This window comes from Eumetopias jubatus, unplaced genomic scaffold (genome assembly GCF_037043125.1).
Source record: "Eumetopias jubatus isolate StellerSeaLion01/CBP00866 unplaced genomic scaffold, mEumJub1_p1.0 scaffold_1, whole genome shotgun sequence".
Classification (NCBI taxonomy): Eukaryota; Metazoa; Chordata; class Mammalia; order Carnivora; family Otariidae; genus Eumetopias; species Eumetopias jubatus.
This window is the reverse complement of record NW_028274807.1, coordinates 146037178-146053499: the sequence shown is the minus strand read 5'-3', so window position 1 is coordinate 146053499 and position 16322 is coordinate 146037178. Positions and strand designations below refer to the sequence as shown.

Here is a 16322-nt window from a genome sequence, read left to right as displayed (position 1 = left end):
CACCGATCAGGGCCTCCCATGATAGCTCTCTGACCTTGGGCAGTTTCTTCACGTCTAAAGGGTGGACAGCAGTAATGCTTTTCTCCTAGGATGAATGTAAACACCGAAGGAGATGGTAGCCATCCAGCACTTGGCAGACTACCAGCGTGTGGTGAGCAGTCATCAGTTAGCCATTGCTAACCACCAGGTTAGCCCTCATTAAATATCCCAGTGATGGAAGGACACCAGAGATCAACACTGAGTGTTCCAGCCTAGGGTGGGGTGGATGATTATGGCATCCAGTAGTCTCATGGTTATGTCCGTGGACAAGCCACTTGGCCTCTCTCCCTGTCCGGTGTGTTAAATGGGGATCATATTTATGTCATGGAGTTGTGCTGGGTTTTAAGTGAAATAGGCCATTCCATCGTAAGATGGCCAGGGTAGCAGTTGTAATAGAGACTCAGCAGTTGTTTCATTTCTTCTTCCCTGCCTCTTCGGGAGCTTGCCGTGGTGCTCTGCTCTCAGCTCTCAGCCCACCTCGGAGGGGAAGGTGAGCCAGTAAAACAGCAGCTAAATGTAGCCAGACTGTACTGTCAGGTCTGTGCTCTTGGCAGCGCTGCCCGTCTCCCACCCCCCAGTGCACAGACCGGGCCCCACGCTGCCAGTGGCCGGACAGTCCCTGAGACCAGCTCCGAGGCTGCGGTGACAAATGAGCACCTTGCACTGAGAGGAGTGGCGGCCTCGGTCAACCCATTTGCTTCTGGCTTGAGACCACGGCTGCTTATTAGTTGATGCCTTTCCTTTGAACTCTGCTTCTTTCTCAGCAGTTTCCTTCATCATCCCTTTGTTTCACATTGGACTTGAGCCTGCCCTTTTCCAGATGGCTTCTCTCCTCCCCGCTCTCCCCACCCCCTCAGGGAGCTAGGAGGGAAGGTGGGCGATTCTCTGGGACATTTGCTTCTCTTGGGGTGACAAGATATACACTGGGGCTTTTATGTTTTCACCCCTCTCTGGGCTGTCAGTCAGACACGAGCCTTTCTTTCCAAAGACTGGTCTGGGAGAAAACAAAATCTTCCTGTTTTTTTGAGTATCAATTATGTGTTGGTCTCCAAATAAGACTCCACTGCCTTCAGGTGACTTCCATAGCCCAGGTGGGAGGGGACGTGGGCCATTTGTAAAAATTACATTCAACCGGGCACCTGGGTGGCTTGGTCATGAATCGTGTGCCTTTGGCTCAGGTCATGATCCCAGAGTCCTGGGATCGAGCCCCGCATCAGGCTCCCTGCTCAGCGAGCCTGCTTCTCCCTCTCCCTCTGCCTGCCGTTCCCCCTGCTGTGCTCTGTCTCTGTGTGTCAAATAAATAAATAAAACTTTTTTTTTTTTTTTTAAGAATTATGTTCTTTATGGCCTTGGCTGTAGCTGTTTTCGGTGGGCCTCACCCTATTCCTATGCCCACTTCAAGGTCTACCTCAAAACAGTTATTTTGTTTGTTTGTTTTTTAAACCAAATAATGTGTGTCTTATGGGTCTTAGTAGTTAATCCACTTGGGCTGTTGGGCCAAGTCTAAATTATTTTGAAGCTAGATGAAAGGCAACAGCACGCCAGGGATGAGGCTCTAGCTTGGGAGGAGAGTGGAAGCGTCATGCCTGGGAAGACAGTCCAGAGCCCCTCTTTTCAAAAACTGGACTGAGGTGGCTCTCGGTTTCCTTACAGATGTATCCCCTGAGCAAATTTAAATGAAGTCATCTAAGTAAAAGTACATTTGTGTGCCTTGCCGGGTTTGGAGTGGGGGATTGCTGTTGCTAATCACTTGCTGTCTGAGTGTACCACTGTGGTCTGGGGAAGGCTCAGTCAGGGATCAAGGTAACAAAAGAAGGCTTTTCCACTGCCACGTAGTGGGGCAGTGTTTGGAACAGGTTTATGTAGTCCCAGTATATGTAGTTACGTGTTGTTTGGTAACTTAAAATATTGAGGTATAACTTACAGACCGTAAAACTCAGCTACTTTAAATGGACAGTGTAACGCTTTTTTTTTTTTTTTTAAGATTTTATTTATTTGACAGGGAGAGAGCAAGCAAGCACAATAGGGGGAAAGGGAGAAGCAGGCTCCCCGCTGAGCAGGGAGCCTGATGAGGGGCTCGATCCCAGGACCCTGGAATCATGACCTGGGCTGAAGGCAGACCCTTAACCGACTGAGCCACCCAGGTGCCCCCGGTGTAATGCCTTTGAGGAAATTCTCAGAATTGTACAACCATCACCCTAGTCCTGTTTTAGAACATGTGTATGCCCTCCCCGTGTGAGCTCCCTCATGCCTGCTCACAGCTAGTCCCATTCCCACTCCTGGCTGCAGCCACCACTAAGCTGCTTTCTTTCTGTCTCATTTGCCTGTACTGGATACTGCATAGGAAGGCATCCTACAGGGTATGGTATTTTGTGTCGGGCTGCTTCTGAGCGTACATCACTTGCTCCATGTACCAGTCCTTCATTCCTTTTGAAGGGAGGCTGTGTAGCTCTCCAGGGGGGCAGATGTACCACGTTCTGTTTATCCGTTCACCAGGAGAGGGTCATCTGGGTTTGTGTCCACTTCTGGCTGTTATGAGTAAGGCTGCTGTAAACATTTGTGTACAAGTTTTGTGTGGATATAGGTTTTTCGTTCTCTTGGGTAGGGGCCTAAAGGACTTGTAAAGTCTGTGGCCTTAGGCCATTCATCTGACTTCTCAGAGCCTGAGTTTCCCTGCCAAAAAGTATGGGGACACGTGTGTCTAACCTACCAGCACTGTGTGTGGCCGAGGTGACTGGGGCCGAGTAGCCATTGAAAGATGTCTCCCTGCCTTCAGGGAGGGTACCTGGGTGGCTCAGTCGGTTAAACGTCTGCCTTGGGCTCAGGTCATGATCCCAGGGTCTTGGGATCGAGCCCCACGGTGGGCTCCCTGCTCATAGGGGACCCTGCTTCTCCCTCTCCCTCTACCCCTCCACCCCACTCGTGTTCTTTCTCGCTTGCTCTGCTCACTCTCTCAAATAAATAAATTAAAAAAAAAATAAAGATGTCCCCCTCATCAAAATGCTTTGCCAGATCGGCCTAGTCTGGGAGTCTGCTAGCTGTCTTCCAAGGGAGGACTGACTGGGAAAGGTGCAGTTTTTACAGTGGTGGACCCGTTGTCCTGCTGGGCCATGGGGAGGAGCAGGAACACCCCAGATGGAAAAGCCGGTGAGACACGGTCCCTGCAGAAGGAAATAGGCACATGTGACACCAAGCCAAACCAAATTCAAAAGCATGTAGACAAAGCTTTAAATAAAGGACATTTATTTTGTAATGCCTGGAAACTTAGCACCAGTGGTGACTCACTTAGAATTTCTTAGGGCAGAGGTGGGGGGCATCTTTTTAGCCTGTGGCTTTCAGGTTCTGAACCTTCCGCCCCTTGCCAGGGGCAGGGCCAGACAGTAAGTACTTATTAGGTTTACTTCCTGGAGGATGGGGGGCGGGGAACTGTAGGGATGCTTTTTCAACTGACAGCTGCTGTTCCTGGTCAGAGTGAGAGAGGGATAACCCACTGATTTGTGGACCATTCTCTCTGACACCTAACTGCTGGCTCCTGTCTCAACTGGGCATATCGAAAGCTTATTCAATGTTTAGGGTTTTTATAAATATTATAGAAAACAAAACTTTTAAAAAAAATTTTAAGGTAAGAGGAGAAATTATCAGGGAGGGGACTGGAATCAGGTCCTAAAATAAGTTGAAAAACAATGTTCTAATTATTTAAAGAAATGACCTATGAATAAGCTAGAACACATAACCAAACAACCCAAAATGCAAATATAGTGGGCAGTCATGAGTATCTTTTCTCTATTCATGGATACTGGTGACTTGGCCTTTGTGTTACAAGGGGGCAGTGTCTCCTGAGGTCTTGGCGTGTGTGTGCGTGCGCGCGCGCGCACACACACACACATATATTTCTAATTTAATTGTATATATACATGTACTTATGTCTGTATATACACACACGTTTGTACGTGTGCAAAATATTCATTCATTTATTTCCTCCAAAGATATGTGAAACTGACATAGGAGAAATGTTATCAAAATTAGGTTAAGAAGTGATGAGAGCTAATCGTTCACACAACTTCAGGAGAATCTTTCCACCACAGTGCAGTACATAAATGAGTGGTGAGGGCTGCCAACCAGAGTTTCTCAGAGAAGTCTGATAAGGCCAAAATGTCAAGGGGGCCTTGTCGAGCCTCTTAATGTGATGAGAAGGCACGGGTTCCTGGGGAGATCAGGTTGTGTGCTGGAACCTTCTTGCCCTCCACTTCATTGGTGAGGCCTGCAGTTCTGCGTCAGACTTCCTCTCCGGCCGCCCCACCGCCTGCCCCGCCCCTGCCCCATTCTCCCACTGTGGCCCCGTGGCTCCTTCCCCTGCCCACGTCTGATCTGACCCTGGAACCCCACCCCCCCACCCCTGCTGCCCCTGGCCCCTTTGTTTTCTTCCCTGTGGGGTTTTCTCTCAGGCCCCAGGGCGTCGCCGCGAGCTTCCCACTGGCTACATCTCTGAATTAGGCAGGGCCTCACCTCTCTTCAGGGCCTGCCCACTTGTAGATATTGGGGATTTCTTGGCTGGCATCTCATGTCTATTATCGGGAGCTGTAAAATGGCTGCCAGGATTTATTCTCCAAGGTTTGTTTTGGGCCCAGTTTAATTTGCATAAAGTTTACATTGCTGATTTTCATCCAAAGCCAGTTAGCCGAGACTGCCCAGGATAGGCCGCCCTCTCTCTGCTCAGCCAGCCCAGGGCCACTCATTCCAGTCTGGCTTCATGATTCTACCTGCCCACCCAAGGATAGGCACTGGATTCTTTTCTCCTTGCAAACCATGATTTGGCACCTCCAGCTCCTGGGAGGGCGTTCCTGCTGCGGTGGGTCTCCTGCTGCAGGGGCTTGTGCATGGCCCTCTGCCTGGCGCATTATTCCCGTGATGACCTCAGCCGCTGTCCCCTTTGCCAGTGTTGTTTGGTAACTTAAATCTTCTGTCGCATGCGCCTGCCTTGCTGGGGAACAGCAAGCCTAGGAAATGGAGTGCCCATGTCCCCCTGTCCCGGCAAGAAGCCCAAATCCTATCTTTCTGATTTACCTCCCACCCCGTCCGGTCTCTTAACTCTCTCAAGAAAAGAGACTACTCGTCGCTATTTTCACAGCCATTTAGGATTGCCTTGAGTTAATCGACAGCCTTGACCACCCCTTCCCCCCATTTCTTTGTACTGTAGCCACAATTTTTTCTGAAATATAGCTCTTACATGGATACTCCCTCTTTGAGAACCGTCCAGTGTCTTCTGCTCTCCCAGCATGGAAGTCCAGACTCCTTTAAAGGGACTTGCCAGGCCTTGCACACCTTGGGCCCCTGCCCAGCCGTTGCCCAGCTGGGACATGTGGGCGGCCTGTTTTCTGTGTGCCTTGGAAGGGGTAGATCTCGTGTCCTGGTCGGCACAGAGCCTGCTGCACGCCTGATCCACGTTAGTTGGATACTGCAAGAGGGGTGCTATGTGTACGGTATATTTGCTTTGCTGCTGGAGGCATATTATACTTCTTTTTCTAGGACTTAGACCCTAGTTTTTTCATGTTACTATAGAGGTTTGTGGCTGTCCTTTTACTTTGGTGTTTGAACATCCTTTGAGTGGAAGTGGATTGATTTGCTAGCGCTCCCTTGGACAGAACTGGAGCCTCCCTTTGGAATGTTGTTCCCATGGAGAGAGAAACAGGACCATGGTTTCTTGTAGATTGAGTATTTAGAAAGTCGGTGCTTGGAAAGTGCAGCCTGTACTTGTCTTACTGTTTAAAGGCATTGTTGGTTCTTTTCCTACCTCATTGTTCTCACCCCTGCCCCCTCATTTCTTGGAAGAGAAGCCCAAGACACACAATTACAGGGCTTGTCCTGGGCCTCATGACCTTGGTAGAGTCTCCTATGGAAACTTAAGCCTCAGAGCCCCGGCGCCAGGGACCTCTCCCCTACACCACAGATGCTTCTTGCTCTGCTTCTGCTTCCTGAATGTTGTTGATGTGTGCTGGGCTCGGCCTCACCCTTGTATCATCTATGGCTCCCTAGCTCAGGACACAGCCAGACTGGCCCTCGCACAGTCCTTGCCACGCAGCCTCACTTGCTGTGACTTTGGCCGTGACCTTGGTCGGGTCCTTAATGTCTCAGTTTTCTCATCTGTGGAATGGCTACCATGACAGCACCTACCCTGCAGGGTTGCCGTGAGGATTAAGGAAAAAGCACATTAAATCCCCCGGACATAGCAGGGACCCTATGAATGTTAACTGCTGACCCTGCTGGGAGTCTCTTCTGATACTGAAATTCACCATGGTTCTCAAGCTGACATCAGAGGTGTTACTTAACCTCTCTGGGTCTCAGTTTCCCACTTTAAAATGGGGCGAGTTTAAGTTCCTATCCTGTTGTATTTATTGATAATCTGTACAGAGGGCTATTGAACATGACCTGGCCATAGGAAGTGTGCTCAGTAAAGGTCTGCTGCTTCTGTTACTGATTTCTCTAAAAAGCTGCATCAGGGAGGATCCCGGGACCCTATATTGTAGTCAACTGTATACTTTCTGAAAAATATTTTAAGTAATATTTTTCCCCATCAGTACACAGTCACCACAAAAAAAAAAATTAAAATTTGTAATGCTATCTAAATGTCAATATTTTTATGGCTGTCCTAACTGTTTTTCCTGTGTTTTTATTATAAATCAGTACATCTTCTCCCCATTGGGATTATTTGTATTTATAAAAACATAACAGGAATAACAATGCACATGCTTTAATAGCTCGGGGTCAGCAGTGGTTTTTCATTTATACCTCTGACTTCCGAAGCTGGGCTCTGTCAAAGGCCTGGGGACTTTTGGAAGGTCTCTCTGCAGCCCTAACTGAACGGGAAAGGTCACACTTGCCCTCCTGTCACTGTGTGCATGGCGGCAATATGTGTCTGACTGGTTAATGCTAGAAGAAAACCACTGGTCCAAGTGTACATCTTACTGGGTCAATGGTTAGAGCATGTTAAAGCTTTTTTTTTTTTTTTTTTGAAATGAGCTTTATAAAAGGAGACACGAGTGATCTTTGTGGTGGTGGATACAGGAACCTACACAGGTAATAGGATTGTTAGAGCTTACGAGTCACTTGTGGGCGCACAGTCAGATAAGTAAGAATTAGTCTGGGGATATCCGAGTCAGATTCATGGATTGTATCAGTGTCAGTGCCCTGGGTATGATATAATTTTATAGAATGTCACCACCGCGAGAAAGAGGTGAAAGGTATAAGGGATCTCAGTATTATTTCTTACACCTGCATGTGATTATCTACACATGATTAACTACACGATTAATTCAGAAAGTTAGCTTAAAAAATGTTAAGTGTAATTTCTGATTAATACAATCCTGGAGGAAAAAAGCGGCCCCGAATCCTGCTCTCTCACCTTCGGGTGACACGGAGCCCGATTCAAGTATAGCCCGGTTTTCTTTTTCTCCACAGCAGCGGAGGACTCAGTCCTCTAAGTTAAGGGCGGGTAGGCACTAAGCAGGCCCCCAGTCGCAACACCGGTTTCAGCACAGAGGCCTTTTGTTCCTGCTGGGGTCTGTTTCCGGTTAATGAGCCGGGCATGCTGACTCTTGTCTGCGGGGCCAGAAGGCTGGGGGGCCTCCCGCGTCTTTTCCTGCAACACTGCCGCAGAGCACCGTTGTCCAGTGTGAAAACTAACACCTGCAGAGGCACAGGAATCTTCACGTAAGGATTTCTCATGACCCCGCACTGACGAACAATTTACAGCAATTTGAGCTGGACCTCCCCCTCCATCAAGTTAAATTCTGGTTTAAACCAACTCTTACGAATCTCCCTCCCTTTTCCAAGCCGGCAGCCCCCACTGGAGGCGAGGGAAGGAAAGTGCCCGAGGCAGTAATGTACTTCTTTCCAGCTCCCAGAGAAGTGTCGGGTGGAGGAGAGAGCTGGAAGGGGGTTTCAGATTTGGAACCAGATTTCAGGTCTCCTTAAGCTAGAAAATCATTCTGACGGATCTGATTTCTCTGAGCTCATTCACTAGGGTGATCTTTACTTGCATTTAATAAAATATTTAGAGACCTATTGCATTCCTGTTGCAGCTTGCCATTAGCAATGCTACGGAGGTTGGCTTAGTAATACACTTAATTCCCACTGCCTTGCTTGGGCTGTTACTGAATGTGGGTCATTATGAAAGCTGAATCAAGTCCTTTGGCTCTTAAGGAATTATTTTGTAGAGTCTTAGTTATAAAGAGTTACCCAGACTTTATTTAGGGCAGAAGTGGCAAGTTTAAAAAATTTTACACTTGGGTCCTAAACCCATTTATGTTCATTCCTTCCTCCACAGAATAAAACCTGTAATACCCTTCTTGGTGTTTGTGGAATTGCAAATCGATTCCTTGCCATTGATTTAAAATAAAACCGTGCAATTTTTCCACAGACTAAAGTATTCTTTCCTTGCACGACCTTTTTCTCCAACAGAAGGAGAAAAAAGACCCACACGTCCTAAAGTGGTCTGCATGCAGCCTCTTATGACCACAGGCCATTATGTATGTGGTGAAATATCACTCCGTGCGCGTGCGTGCATATTCGTGTATGGTAGAAATGGTATCAACCTTTTTGGTGTTGATTAAAAAGAATCTACAACCCTAGTTTTCATGGTAGGGAAACTGGTTGCATAGCCTTAGAATGTAGGCCATTTGGAGAGGGGAGGGGAAGGGCTGCACCATTATGAAATGATCAGCTAAGATTGTTATTTAATAATTGTACCGATAGCCGCTTTCTGAAGGATCCCACGCTGTCCGTGTGGTTGGGTCTCTGTGGTTAGCGAGGTCTAGACCCTGGGATGTTTTCTGATCATTCACACACTGGAGGCTTTGCTGCTGACCCATTTCAGTTTGCTGAGTTTATATGAGGCCAGACCCCTTTCTATTCCAGTGCCTTGTCCTCAGCGCCATCAAGTGCGTGCACGCGTGCGCACGCGCGCACACACACGTCAGAACCTTGCAGGATTGGAAGTTAACCCCATCCCCTGAGCCGCCCTGAGGCTCTTCCTGGAACTGGGAAATGAAATCCAGTGGTGCTGAGCGCAGTGTGGGTCGAACCCGGCAAAACCAGCGACCCTTTGTGCCCGACACGCAGGCATGACTTGAAGACTGCTTTATTAGATGGGTCATTTGTTTGGCCGGTTTGTGACATTGGTAGCTCATCGCCACTTTTATTTCTTGCAGTTTTATGTGCTGAAAGAGTTGGCCAGATGACTAAGACATATAATGACATAGATGCTGTCACTCGGCTTCTTGAGGAGGTAAGTGCTTCCGGGGAGGCAAAGAACCATTTATGATCGACTGATTATAACTTCTGTTGATTAAAGCGTACGTTATTGTCGGTCTCAGTGAAGAATCCCCAAAATGGGGCCCTCTCGGGGTGCAAGGCCTTGCCTTTAGGTTTTGAACTGGTAGCTCTGCAGGTCTTTGTAGCTGTAATTTGCACAAGGCATGTTAGGTTTTAAAAGGAATGTATTAATGACACCAAATAGGAATACTTGCTAGAATACCCAGTCTAAGATCTTTAAAAACCCTTAAAGTATTTTGTAACGCTATATTTTAAGGGTATCCAAAAGTGTCCGAAAAATACATCATTATTATATCTTTGTAATTTTTTTTTTAAAGATCTTATTTATTTATTTGACAGAGAGAGACACAGTGAGTGAGGGAACACAAGCAGGGGGAGTGGGAGAGGGAGAAGCAGGCTTCCCACTGAGCAGGGAGCCCGATGCGGGGCTCGATCCCAGGACCCTGGGATCATGACCTGAGCCGAAGGCAGACTCTTAACTGACTGAGCCACCCGGGCGCCCCTATATCTTTGTAATTTTTTTGAACTTACCTCAGGTTAAGGGGATATTATGCAGCATAAAAATAACCAAAATCATCGTGGGGAAAAGAAATTAGGGAACTTGCTTAGAATGGGACTAGCTGCTGGTATTTTAGAGACTCTAGCTTTCTCAGTCTCTTCTTAGCATTCTGTTGGCAGTTGAGAATCCCGGTGCTGTGCAGACGTCTACAAGCAGATGAGCACCATATGTATACCCCCATGCCTAGAACCGGCCAGAACACAGCAGGTTCTTATAGATATATATTGAATAAGTGCCCATCTTTAAACGTTATCAGTCCTTAATGGCACCACTGCTAACTTAGACCCTCGTTTCTGCTCTGGAACCAAGGCTGACTTTGGGTCATGTTACTATTCATCAGCTCTTCTCCAGGAAGAGAGTAGCATAATGTGGGAGATCGTGAGACAGGGCCATTGCAAGGCATTTTAGGGCACAGGCCTTCTGGTGGTTCTCCAGTTGCCGCCATTATGGTGGCTGGCATTAGGCACTTGGAAGGCTAGCTTGGTTAGCACCACTGACTTTTGGAAAATGGTTCATCACAGACTCCTTCCCACTGTGTCCATCTCCCCCAACAGTGTCATGCTGTCCGGATCCGCTAGTATTTCCAGCCTCCACTCCTCACCCTACACCTTTAGCCATCAGTCAGATCTTCTGAGGGGGCTCCAATCTGGACCATTCTTTTCATTCCAAGTCCACTCCACTCCTCCAGCCCCCAGAGCCTCAGCAGGGAGATTTCTGTTTCTCTCTGCAGCTGCCCCATCCCAAGCCCACCGTGACCACTTTGCCCCCGACCCCCAACTTAGAGACACTTAGAAGTCCTCACTGTGGCATCCAAAGCCACACACGGATCCCGTTCTGGTGAAAAGAGTATTTGTGGGACGCTTTTTTCAGTGGCCTTGTTGTGCCTTCTGTGTTCTGTTTTTAGCAACTCATCATGGCAGTGGTCTGTGTGTATCTGCGTTTTATTTATAATGCCATTCTTCTCCTCGTCTGCGTTTTATTTATAATGCCATTCTTTTCCTCGTCCTGATAAGAACCACCTCAGAGTCACTGCCTTTCTTTGGAACTAGGCGGGTGCCCCCGCCACGCCCGGTGAAAGTCTAACTGCCTCTGTCACGTGACAGTCCTACTGGGCTGTGCTTGGCTTGGTTTGGCTTTGGTTCTGCTTCCTCTGATCATTTGCTTTGGTTTGCAGGCTTGCCACACGCAAGGCAGTGTGCTTGCGCCGGGCGGTGGGGGGGGTGTGTGTGCGGAGACTGTGCACAGGAAGCCAAAGCACAGCCCGTGGGCAGCGGGGAGCTTTTGTTTCTGCCTCTAAGGGGAAGAGGATCCCACAGCTTGCCTTGGCTTCCTGCCTTTGGATTTACCTTTGTGCAGAGCTTGCCTTCCCCTCCTCCGTCCCCCCCCCCCCGCCCCAGTTTAGAGAGGGGTGTTCCGAGGGCCCCTTAGTCATGCTTTCTATGCTGAGACTGGTGAATGAGATGAGTCAGCCGCGAAGTGTGGGAGGCTTGCTGCTCTCCATCTCCCAAGGGCTGTGTCAGACCTGCCCGAGCGCCCCTGGCAAGAGGGGCTGAGCCAAGGCACAATCTTTTTAAGCAAAGCATGAGCAGGAAGAGGGAGCGAGCAATTGGAATGAGCTCCATCCACCTAGGTGGCTGCATTTTCGGGAGGAATGAGGGAACCAGCTCTTTTAATAGTTTATTTCCAAGGGCCTGAATTACTTATTTGTAATCTCTCATTCTCACCGTAGTTTAACCCAGTGGTCATTTCCTAGCAGCTTTCCTGTTTTTAGAAGTAAACATTTACCCTATGTTGGCTGGTTGTAATAAATACGAATGTTTTCATTTCTGGAATCCTCCAGGGGAATCGCAACCAGTCTCTCCTCTTAGTAAAGAAAAACCAGAGCCACTGCAATAAGTTTTTAGTTACTGTAACTTTTAGATGAACTGTTTTTAGGTAACTTTTAAGTAATCTCCACACCCAACGTGGGGCTCAAACCCACAGCCCTGAGATCAAGAGTCGAGCCAGCCAGGTGCCCTCCTTAGATAACTTTTAGATACCACGTAACTTGTTTAATTTTTTCATTTCATCCATAAATAGTTTTACTGTAACTTCTTGCCCCCCCCCCTTTTTTTCCCTGAGCAGAGAGTTTTGTTTTACTATAAAGATTAGGTTTTAGGTGGAAATGGGGTGAAAGCTGCCCCGCTGTGGGGCAGGGAAGGTGAGGGGGGCCCCAGGTCTGAGGTTTGGGGTATCATGGGGAGGGCGAGGGGCTTCACTGAGTGCACAGCCCATCTGTTTTCTTCCCCTGCCCATCGCTCTTGGGCTCTGGCTTTTGTGTGCCATGGGAAGCCCTCACCGTCCTTCGGGTGCTCCAGCCGGCCTTGCCCAGTGGGCTTTCATAATTGTAATTTCTGCTTGATTTGTTTGCCGTGGAGTCTGCACCCAGAATGTGGCCAAGGCATTAAGAATGTCTGTGCTTGTTGGAACTTAGCACGATGCATGCATGCAATGTAGACCCGGGAGGGAGGCAGTGAAGCCTCTGGCCTTAAGCGCTTGCTGGGTATTCAGTCTGAGAATTTGTTCTGGTAGACAGATTCAATAGGCTTGAGTGAGATTTGTGGAGACCACTCTTCCAAAGAGAATTGGACACTGGTATTGCAGTTTTAATTGAGTGTTAGCCAGCTGAAAGCATTTGCACAAGATGTTAATTTTGAGTCGATCTGGAGAGGTAGGTTTCATCCCACCATTCCTTTGGGTCCTTCCCCCACGTACCAAATAACCACACATGTTGAGTCTCAAAGTGATGAAGGGTGACTGAGCAAAGGACCTTCCTTGGAAGACACCGTAGTCAGCCTGGATGAGTACACAGAAGAAACATCTCAGTTCATTGGGCAGAGTCACTGGTCCCCTTCGTGCCTTGGCAGGCATGCAAGGAGGTACAAATTGTGGGAATAAGGTGGAGGTATTTGTGGCTCCCATGATGGGACACCCGGCTGGCTTCTGGAGGGGAGAAGTGATAGCAGTGACTGGTTTCAGGACTGTGGGAACTGAAGGGAGAGTGACCATCATTTGTGTGTGTGTGTGTGTGTGAGAGAGAGAGAGAGAGAGAGAGAGTGCCAAATCCCCGTCAAATCCAGAGTCTTCCCAAACTGTACTTTGCCCTCCACTGCTCAGCTCCTATTTCAGTGAAACTCCTGGGATGAGCAAGGGGGAAGGTGTGCTGCTAGTGCACGGAATTGTTTCATGGATATATAAAAAGTTAGAAATAAAAACTCCCTTTCTTTTTTTTTTTATATTGTACAACTCTGAATCATAATGCTAGGAGATTTTTTCAAGGGTAGCTCAGCCAGTCTGCACCACCCCCCTCCCCATCTAACAGAGGAGGGAACCGGGTCCCAGGGATGTTCAGTCAGAGCCCGATCTCACAGCTGTGCAGTAGAAGGGCTTGCCTGGAGCAGGTAAGCTTTTGACCAATACCCGCTGTAAGAAACGCATATCAGGCTGTGACTTGGTACTCACATAAATAAATATAGGACAAGCAAAAGCAGAAACATGAACTAATAATACCCTTATGATGTGGAATGCACTTTGGTATTTCAATGTCGTGCTGTTGAATTTCATTTAAAACAAAATATCAGTTGCCATTATGAAAATGATTCTCCACCTACTGATGGTTTGTTTATAACCTGTTTGGAAAAAGCTAACCTGGAGTGTACCTGATCCTTGTTAAGTGGAAGCCATTGGCTCAAGGTCATATGGTTAGTTAGTAGCTGGTCAGAAGCTAAGACTCCTCCCTAGCTTTTTTTTTTTTTTTTTAAGTTTATTTGTCAGAGAGAGAAAGAGAGCACAAGCAGGGGGAGCAGCAGGCAGAGGGAGGGGGAGAAGCAGGCTCCCTGCTGAGCAAGGAGCCTGATGCAGGGCTCGATCCCAGGATGCCAGGATCATGACCTGAGCTGAAGGCAGATGCTTAACTGACTGAGCCACCCAAGGCGTCCCTTCCCCAGCTTTTTTCCTTCTCTAAGCTGCATGTTCCCATTCCTCTGCTTTTTACATCAGCTGGACAGAATAACTCGCAGAAGCTTCTTAAATGATTTAGTTTTCCAGAGTTGCCCTCCCCTTGCTAATCCCACTTATAAGGGAGCAAGTGGAATCTAACCACAGTGGCAAATAGTCTCTCAGGCACGAGTGAGTCTGCCTTTGGTGATGGGCCAGCTATACCATTATTTTTTTATTTTTAAAGATTTACTTATTTTAGAGAGAGCACAGAAGCAGGGGGAAGGGAGAGAATCTCAAGCAGACTCCCTCCTGAGCACAGAGCCTGACACAGGGCTCAGTCTCACAACCCTGAGGTGGGAACCTGAGCCAAAATCAAGACTCGGCTGCCCAACCAACTGAGCCACCCAGGCGTCCCCAGCAGCCGTACCTTTACATGCCACTGAAGATCTTCCCTTGTGTACTGCTTTGCTACATATATGTGATGTCATCAACTGAACTAACAGAAACTCCTGTGTCCTTAACACAGTCTTTGTCTCTGAAGTAAGGCAATTTTATGCGTTGTATCCATTTCGAAAGTTTTTTTAAGTTTATTTTTTTTAGTAATCTCTACACACAATGTGGGGCTCAAATCCCAAACCCTGAGATCAGAAGTCGCACGCTCCTCCCACTGAGCCAGCCAGGCACCACTTGAAGGTATTTTTTAAAAAAAATCTAAGTACGGGCGCCTGGGTGGCTCAGTTGGTTAAGCGTCCGACTCTTGGTTTCGGCTCAGGTCTTGATCTCAGGGTCACGGAATCCAGCCCCGCCTTGGGCTCCCTGCTCAGTGCAGAGTCTGCTTCAGATCCTCTCTCCCTCTCTGGATCTTCCCACTTGTGCTCTCTCTGTCTCTCTCTCAAATAAATACATAAATCTAAAAGAATAATAAAAAATCAACCTAAGTACCCTCCATTAAGTAAAAGAAACATGCTATTAGATTTTAGAGTGACCTTGAACATTTTTGTTTCATATGAAATAAACATAAATAGCTCAGTAAATTCCACCTTCGTTTGCTCTAACGAGCCTGCCTCCCTGTGTCAGCTCTTGGCTTTGTTGCAAGAGCACTGTGGAATTTCTGTGCTTGTTCACTGACCCAGCAGGCAGTTACTGAGTATTTCCAGGTGCTGGGCCCTGGGGGATACAAGAGCCCAGCCCTCAGGAGGACAGATTGGCAAGTGATTTCACAGACACCAAAAGCTTTTCACTGCGGAGAAATGTTTTGGAAGCACGTTTCTCTTGTAGGAACAGAGACATGTTCTCATTGGCTTTTGAGGTTCTCTCCCACTGCCCGAGGTCTGCGTAGCTTTTACACATTCTGTGGGCTGAACATCCCCCCTCTTTGGACAGGTATCAAACGTGGGTGCGTGGATGGTGAGTTATTAATACCTTTGTTAGTTCTCAGTGCCCTGTTTTCCTCAGTTGACCCTGAGCACCCTGGGCTCCTTCAGGAAGCACAGGTGTTCTGAACGTCTGTTCTCATTTTTGCCTTTCATAGAAAGAGCGGGATTTAGAACTGGCTGCTCGGATTGGCCAGTCGTTGTTGAAGAAGAACAAGACACTAACAGAGAGGAACGAGCTGCTGGAGGAGCAGGTGGAGCACATCCGGGAGGAGGTGAGCCGGTGGCAGTGGCCGGGGGCCAGTCGGTTTGGGCACAGACCCTAGCGCTGTCTGTCCTGGGGCGGCTGCCTGGAGGCAGAAGGCGGCCGCCTTCCTCGGCTGCTTCTGTTTAGGATCCTCCTTCGGACAGTGTGGACGTCACCAGCTGGGCGAGGACAGCCTTCACCTACTCGCTAGGCCCAGAGTGTCCATTCCCCCACCGTGCCTCGGTGTGCCGGACCAGTGCCAGTCGCTGTCCCCCAGAGTCCAGATCCTCACGTAGGCTGGGAAAGACACTCAGCTTGGGGCAGGAGCGCACGCAGCCTAAGGCGGCAGAGAGCAGGGGCTCCTGGGGCAGGGGGGCACAGGCAGGCCAGAGGGGAGCCCTGTCGGGAGGAGGCCAGCCTGTGCTGCCGAGTAGGGCAGCGGATGGCACATTCTTCATTCCAATATAATGTTGTGTGTGTAAAACAGAACGAAGAAGATAGGCTATTGTTGTAATGGTAGGAACCCTATCATTTTCATGATACAAATCTTGGCTGAAGGGCATCAGGGGTGGGGGTCTGAATGCTTTAGGCTTATCTTAAGGGGCTGAGATTTCAGAGGAGCAACACTGGTTTTCTGGAAGGTTGTGGTGTGGGCAGGACAAGGAAGGCTCTGCAGAGTTGGACGGGGTGGCTGGAACAAGACCTAGGAGTTAGAGCCGGGCCCTACTTTGTAGCTTCTTTCCCATCATCCTGTTCTTTTAACTGCGAATTTAGCTGTGAGGACTTTCACTTGACC

The 16322-nt window shown here is 48.4% G+C and overlaps 1 protein-coding gene across 11 annotated transcripts in view; it reads left to right on the top strand.

The window, feature by feature from the left end:
• The window catches only part of TRAK1 (trafficking kinesin protein 1), a 111447-nt gene that overhangs the window by 60566 nt on the left and 34559 nt on the right, over positions 1-16322 (top strand). For all 11 annotated transcript variants that reach the window (XR_003609943.2, XM_028107173.2, XM_028107169.2 and 8 more), the window contains 2 exons: positions 9246-9322; positions 15438-15554. Coding sequence is in view for 10 of the 11 variants with exons in the window: in XM_028107169.2 (XP_027962970.1) it covers positions 9246-9322; positions 15438-15554 (194 nt within the window). In the remaining variant the exon portion in view is untranslated. The remainder of the gene's footprint in view (positions 1-9245; positions 9323-15437; positions 15555-16322) is intronic.